Source organism: Centruroides vittatus, unplaced genomic scaffold, assembly GCF_030686945.1.
Source record: "Centruroides vittatus isolate TY-2023 unplaced genomic scaffold, ASM3068694v2 contig_817, whole genome shotgun sequence".
In the NCBI taxonomy this organism is placed as follows: Eukaryota; Metazoa; Arthropoda; class Arachnida; order Scorpiones; family Buthidae; genus Centruroides; species Centruroides vittatus.
This window is the reverse complement of record NW_027122532.1, coordinates 3245919-3253306: the sequence shown is the minus strand read 5'-3', so window position 1 is coordinate 3253306 and position 7388 is coordinate 3245919. Positions and strand designations below refer to the sequence as shown.

General features: G+C 42.8%; 1 protein-coding gene across 1 annotated transcript; it reads left to right on the top strand.

Moving 5' to 3' along the window:
• The first annotated feature begins 284 nt into the window (after positions 1 to 284).
• Positions 285 to 2477, top strand: LOC136982211 (probable 3',5'-cyclic phosphodiesterase pde-5). The gene has a single exon (XM_067278647.1). The coding sequence runs from the start codon at positions 285 to 287 to the stop codon at positions 2430 to 2432; it is 2148 nt and encodes a 715-aa protein (XP_067134748.1). The 3' UTR covers positions 2433 to 2477.
• Positions 2478 to 7388: the final 4911 nt, after the last annotated feature.

The following is a 7388-nucleotide window of genomic DNA, read 5'->3' as shown; positions in this document are numbered from 1 at the left end:
TATTTATTTGAATTTTTCGCAGCTCGAAGAAATTAGAAAACTCGAATTTTTTTGAAAAATTTCAGAAAAAATGCGACAAAAAACCACCGGGGGCGTCTCACAGAATCCGCGCGATCGGCGAAGGGCTACTAAACGTTTCGACAACTTCGAGCTTTTAAAACCATTAGAAAACTCAAACTAAAATTACGTGGCTCGACGCTAAGAACTGATAATTCGATTATTGTTCGAACAATACTGTATCAAAGGTGTAACAATATTTTGTGCGCGATTAAGTAGGTCGGACCATGTATTCTCAACGACGTAAAAGTTGGATGAAGGATCCGATCCACGACGTATCCGACTGGTTGACGACGAATCCGGGTGTAAAAGACGAGAACCTAGACGAAACCATTATGGAGTATCTTCACCGCCATCCCGATTTAGTGGAGCAATTCGTTTTAGAGAACGTAACGGTCAAAAAAGTGAAAAAATGGATAAGAACTAAAAGCGAGGAATGTAACTCCGAAGCCAATCGATGCGATTTGCGTAGCCCTTTGGATCTATCGGAGGACACGTTGGAACTCGTGAAGCTCGGAGAGACTAAAAGACTGTTGTTAAAGTTTTCTACGGTGCTTCAAGAGGCCGTACGAGCCGACGACGTACAAGTGGACTTGAATAAAGTGGAAATATCGGAACGCGAAGTGAATCCCAATGTTAAAATCGAAAAATACAAGAACAAAAAGATCGTCAAGTTGCGTTTCTGCTCCAGTTATCCGTATCACAACTGCACTGTCGTATTAAGAAGGCTCGGTAACAGTTTACCCTTCTCTCTGATTGACGAGGACGTGGCGCTGTTCGTGTCCAATTGCTTAGCCACGTGTTTCTTCCTTCACGAATCTAAGTGCGAAGACGTAAGAGACGAACTTTTAAGAGAGATATTTCCTCAGATAAGAGCTTTGTTGATGGACGTCGACATGACGAGAAACGTTGCCACCAAGATATTATCCAAAGCTCGCCACCTCCTATCGGCGGACAGGATTCACCTCTTCGTCTTCGACGACGAGAGAGACGAATTAATTGCCGAATATTTCGATTCGGGCATCGGCTTCTTTAATTCGGATCTCAGATGCTCCCTAAACGAGGGATGCTGTAGCCTTACTGCCGACAGAGGAAAACCCGTAAGCATCAGTAACAATGCAGACAATGAGACGATGTTTAATGAAATCAGAGCCACGAACGGAATAGATGTCGGCCATCTCGTCTGCTGCCCCGTTAAGTGCGATGGGAATTTACTCGGCATGTTGCAAGTGCTGAAAGGTCGTTCGTCGCCCTTCGGTGCCACGGACGAGGCGATTGCGGAGTGCGTAAGTATTTACTGCTCCTTAGTGTTATACGTAGCAAAAACACACACTCAAATACTGGTTAAAGAAAATAAAATAGCTATCGACAAAGAGATGCTCAAATACCACATCCAGCCGTCTCGAGAGGATTTGGAATCGTTGGTACGAGATCCTTACCCGAAAATATCGCCCCCGGACATAGAATCCATCGATTTTGCATTCACGAATTACGCAGAACAAGACATTCCCAAGTTATTTATACACATCGCTAAAAATATACTGGGCGATCAACTGTACCCTTTGGATAAGTTATCGAATTTCATCCTTACGGTTATACAGAGTTATCGAGACGTCGCTTACCACAACATTTTTCACGCTTTCAACGTGACTCACTGTTTATATTTAATGACCAAAGATGCTAAAGATAAATTTTCTGTTTTGGAGATCAAAGCGTTCCTGGTTGCATGCATCTGCCACGATTCGGATCACAGGGGATTTAACAATAACTTTCTGATTATAACCAATTCTCCTCTGGCATCTCTCTACGTAAATTCTATTATGGAACGTCACCATTATCAAATGGCTCTCGGCATTCTCCGAGACGAAGAGAACGACGTTTTCTGCGACCTCTCCAAAGAGGCGCGCCAAGAAGTCCTGAACGACATAGAGACTTGCATAATTGCCACCGATCTTGCCGTTTTTAGAAGCAATAAAGACAGCCTTCGATACTTAATCGAAAGCGGCGAATTTGACATACGTAACGACGCGCATAGGAAATGCCTGAAGAAAGTGATGATGAATGGTTGCGACGTATCCGCCGTGTGCAAACCGTGGCCCGTCCAGCTGGAAATAGTGAAGGACTTGTACAGGGAAATGTACGCTCAGGGCGACATCGAGAAAGAAATGGGGATGAAACCAGATTCGTTGATGGACAGGGATTTACAAGAACGCATCCCAGAAGACCAAATCAATTTTATTAATTACATTTGTTTACCTTGTTACGAGCTAGTAGCCAATTGTTTACCCCAAACGAAATTCATTTTGGCAGCTTGCGAGCAAACTATCAAAAATTGGAAAGAAACTTACCCCTTTCAAGAGCCCATTAAAATTTGACACCTGTTTTAAATATAATCATTTTCAAAATTGAATCCGTTTACTTCAAAACTGAATTACGAAAGATAATTTATTAATAAAGTTATTTCATAGTTAGTATATATTGTACAGTACGCGCGCTCTTTTTAACCGTACGCTCCCCTTTTGGGCACGGTGTCACGTGACCGAAAGTGACGACGGCGATTCTTTACACGGCTATATCTCGTGAAGGATCGCGCGTAGGGGTATACTTTCTTTGCCTTTGTTCCCACAGAGAATGTTACAGTTTGAAGGAGTCGCCACCCCCTCATTCGGAGGGTAAATTGTGTCGAAGACTTTTCTTACGAATAAAATGATTGGTTCAAAACGTTGTTTTCTTGGCCGTCGTCACAATTACGTGGCGCGCCATTCGATATTTTCATTTCAGAAAACATACGATACGCCTCCTGGTGTGGTAAAATAACTTTACTGTCGTGGTGTTTAGACTCGAATTTCGAAAAAAATTAAAAAAAAATAGAAATAAAATAAACATTTTGACTGCAGTTTTAGCTTTTTAATGATAAATAAACAATTAAAATATATTTTAAAATACTGAGCATTTGCCAAGTAGTGTTTACGTATTTAAAAAATATGTTTTAAAACTTGCATTATATTCTTGTAATTTTTCAAATAATTTTTTTCATAAATTTAATATTTTGTGCTGTTATCTAATATTAAAGAAGCATCAATAATATTATAACCGATAGATATTGATTGTTATAATTTATTCGGGGATACTATAGATTACCACCTATGGAATTTCGTGTGTTTGGGTATATATCTGAACTCGGGAGACCGAGACGAGTTCAACGATACTCTACTTTTGGACCGGAGACGAAAAATAAAAAAGTTATCATACTTTTTTCCAGCGATCGCGCGATGATAGGGAGTCGCGTCGCTCTCTCCGCTATGTCGGTCTCGCTATCGCGATCGGGAGTCGCGCCGCTTGCCGTTAAAATTGCCTTTAGTAGACGTTTTCCCCCTTTTTTTACTTTGTTCAAGAACTACCGTGAATCGATAACTAGTGACGTTTAGCGCGTGGCGGCCTGCCGGCGGCTCCCCTCCGGGAGGTCAGTCGGGAGCACGAACAGTGGGAACGGCCGCCACGTTCGCTGCCATAAGTAACAGTGACCGAAATGGCGATCGCGCGACGATCGGAAGTCGCGTCGCTCTCTCCGCTCTCGTATCGCGTGTTTAACCCTACCGGAGATGACCGTAGTCCGACGCCACGGTTTGCAGACTTTACCGCAAGATGGCAATACTAGCAACTATGGCGCCGTCTTCGTGAGAGCATTAAAAAAGTATGATAACTTTTTTATTTTTCGTCTCGGTCCCTTGAGTTCAAATATATAATCAAAGTCCTGAAATTCCGTAGATGGTAATCTATAGTACACCCATTTATTCTACAGTGTGATCGTAATGTGAGCCTCGGAAGGTCGGAGAAAGTGGACTGCTCCTTTCGGCAACAGGTCGTTGACCTACTCACTTGTCGAGGATGGCTGTTACGTTTTGTTACGCGTTAGGCGAGTGGAGAAGGTCAGTGGAGCCGACGACAAGGTGTGGCCGACAGTCGAGTAAAGACACCATTTTTTTACGAAACAAAAGGTTTATTAAAGTCAAAAAGTTAAGCTACAATTCTAACTTTCAATTACGCGTAGGAGGAGCCCGAGAGAAAGAGTTTACATTCATTCATTTTTTCATTCATTTTAAGTTTATTAGGTACCAATTTTAGTACATAGCCCGGTTCCGTTTTGGGCACTACCGGGAATAAAGACAGATAAATTTACAGGTATACAGATATATAAATTTTCAAATACATAAATGAAAGAATTGAGAGTGAAGTAATAGTTAACCGCGCAACAAACTTTGCGCGTGTCGGTAAAACCGTATCAACGAACAGGCGTAAGGAACCCAGCTGGCTGTACTAGCGTGCCTTCGCTCTTACAGTGCCAGCGCGAGAGGACAGAACACTCGCGGTACCCCTAGAGGAAAGTGAGGTTATGTGTGATTTGGCTAATCTTTCTAGTCAGGTTGTCGAAAGCCTGGAACATTTCCCGTGTCTTCCAGAAGTCAGCCGGGTCGCAGAGCCACCCCACCCCCTGCTCCCGGAGTAAGAGTTGTAGAGAGAGTTTACAGATATCATTTCATACCTCTTAAAAATCTCCGAGGAAACTTCGACGTGAGTCCGGAACAAGGCACTAGGTCAAATTTTCGCGACTGCCACGAACAATTATTTCGCGCCTCGTCCACGACACGTTCGACTGGCAGATCGAAAGGACACTCCCCCGAGGGGGGAAAGAAGCGGCTTTTATAGTTTCGCAGTGGGAAATTATGTCACGAGACCGATTGTTTAGAGGTTAAAAGTGTCGTCGGGACTAAAACAATTGATAGAATTGGACGGTAAGTGTAAGCTTTACCGCGGTAAGTCGAACCCGCCGGAACCAACACGCTAATAATAAAATATTTTATTCTTTGGTTCCCACGGAGAAAACACGAATCGCGAGGAACAACATTCGAATAATGCCGGTTGGCGAAACCGAGAAACGTGACCGAGACGATAAAAAGGGCGACGAGAGCGGGAAAAGGGGTCGGTTACGTAGTGTCCCTTGGCTAGCGTGTGCGCGTCCCGACGTCTAACGAAAGGATACCCGAGGAAATCTCAACCCCGTCACAAAAGCGAAAGGATTACGAGGTACGACTTGCCCAAAGTCGCGTAAACTCTCCCTCCGCGTATCCGAACTTTAGGCGACAGTCGCGCGCCTCTTTTGTAATTGTAACGTTAGCCTAAATAAATTGTTGTTGTTGTTATTATCCGTTGGCTACGTCTTTTATTCGGGTATCGTCACCGCCGCTCTATCGTCGACCCATCCACTTCCTCCACTCGCGTAACGCGTAACGCGTAACACATCCGAACCGCCATCTCGACGCGGGCAGGTCTTACGGACCCGCGAGACGAAAAAAGGAGGAACGAGACTCCGTCCACCTCCCGGCACCCACAACCGCGCGAGAACGTTTACTTTTAATAGGAAGGGTTATATAATTCCCACGAACTCAGAGGTTTGTTTTACGAGTCATTAGGGAAAATAATTTAGAAAAATCCGATAAACTCCGGATTTCGCAGTAATGTAGCTCCACGGTGGGCGGCGAATGGCGGAGGCTTCGGGAACGAAGTATCGACGTGACGACGAGTCCAGGTATTTGTCGAGCCGCGTTCGAAACTGTATACGTTCCCTCTGTCTCGGCGACAAGAATCAAATCGTAATAAAAAAGCGAGAATATTCTCACGCTCAAATGTTCTTTATTAATATTTGAATATTCGAATCACAAAGTTTTTGAGACGATCCAACAGAAATTAAAGAAGCGAAACCGGAAGATGGCCGATATTCGGTCCACCTCGGAATCAAACTGCAAATATTTTAAATTAAACTTTTAACACTTATAAATGGAAGCAAATAGTAATTATCGTATAAATAATTAGAACTAAAGTGATTTTATTCCGTAGTAAATGAATAAAATTCTGTTTTATTACATCGGTACCGACCTCCTTCGATTCTAGTCGCGGAGTTTTCTTCAATTTTCTTTCTTTCGTCATCTGGTAAACTACCACCAGGTAGACCGTTGGCCATACTTTGCTCGTTTCCTAACGATAATATACCTTTAAGAGCACCTGTAATCCGATTTACAAAATCTGATATCGGTGTATAAATTAAGTTTCTTCGTTTCCAGTTAAATTCGTCACGTCCTTCGATTTTCACGTATCGACCTTCGCTACTTTCTAAGAAAATAATCGCTGAAAAAATATATTTTTCTTAATTGGCTTTACTTACAAATAAAGCTAAAACCTCCGAACAGCGGCCAGCGAAGGAAACGTTTAAAATAGCGAATTTTACAAAAACGTTTTCGAAAAAGGGCCACTGTGTACAGACGTCCGTTGCCGCAAAGTGGCCGTCGATGCGGGTTCGACTATATTAAATTATTATAAAGTACGTCAAAAGATGCTTTATAAACGACGAATGTAAACACCAACTCGCGCATCTTCGCTCGTTAGTTCCGCTTCCGATTTTCCCGAAGGTTTTCGCCCAAAGAATACCGAAAGCGCGCAATTCGTACCGCTTTATATAAGAAAAATATGCAATTTAGTCGGAATTTCATTGGTCGAATGACAGCTGCGTGCGGATCAAAGTCGACGATGTTGCGCGTGCGAATGTTAAAATGTCCAATCGCGCGACCGCTTATTTAAATTTACATATTTTGCTTCGGAAACTAACCGAATTGCACGCCGTAAACGTGTCTACCGAAAGAATATTTCTACGCGTATTGATGAGAAACTAGAAGACTTTTACCGAAAAAATTCACAAGCGGACTGCTCGAAATTTTTCATACGGATTTTTAAAACATCGAAAGCTCTTTATAAACTTTAATTGCAACAAAATTATTTCTCGAAATTTCTTTTGGCAGAGAAATACGGAACCTTAATAGATATTTCGGGCTCCGTTTCCAGGGACGGACGTAGACTCGTCGTGGCTTTAAGCCGTAATATAAAGTACAGAGGTTTCGCCAGTGGACGAATGGAGAAACCACCGAACGTCGGTCGTGGGTTCGCGCTTCGCTAACGTGCCGACCGCGTAAATTTTTGGGGTGTTATTCGCGTGTCTAACAGCTAAATAGGAGCCAGTTCCCCCGTAGAAAGTCCTACCGGGAGGAACGTCTTCGCTTAACAGATATAACTTAACCTTAATTTTCGGCGTTCGACAAGTTTTACAAAAAAAATTCCAAATGCTAATAATAAGTAAAATCTTCATTAAGTCTTTTCCTATCGGAGATACACACGACTGCAATTATCTCCCACTCCTTCGACCTCCTTATAATAATAACGGTGGATAAATCACGTATTACGCGAAGAATGCGGGGTAATCTCGACCGAGAACTAACTATACA

Bases quoted from the DNA above. Each gene is read 5' to 3' on its own strand.
- LOC136982211 (XM_067278647.1), top strand. From the start codon at position 285: ATGTATTCTCAACGACGTAAAAGTTGGATGAAGGATCCGATCCACGAC.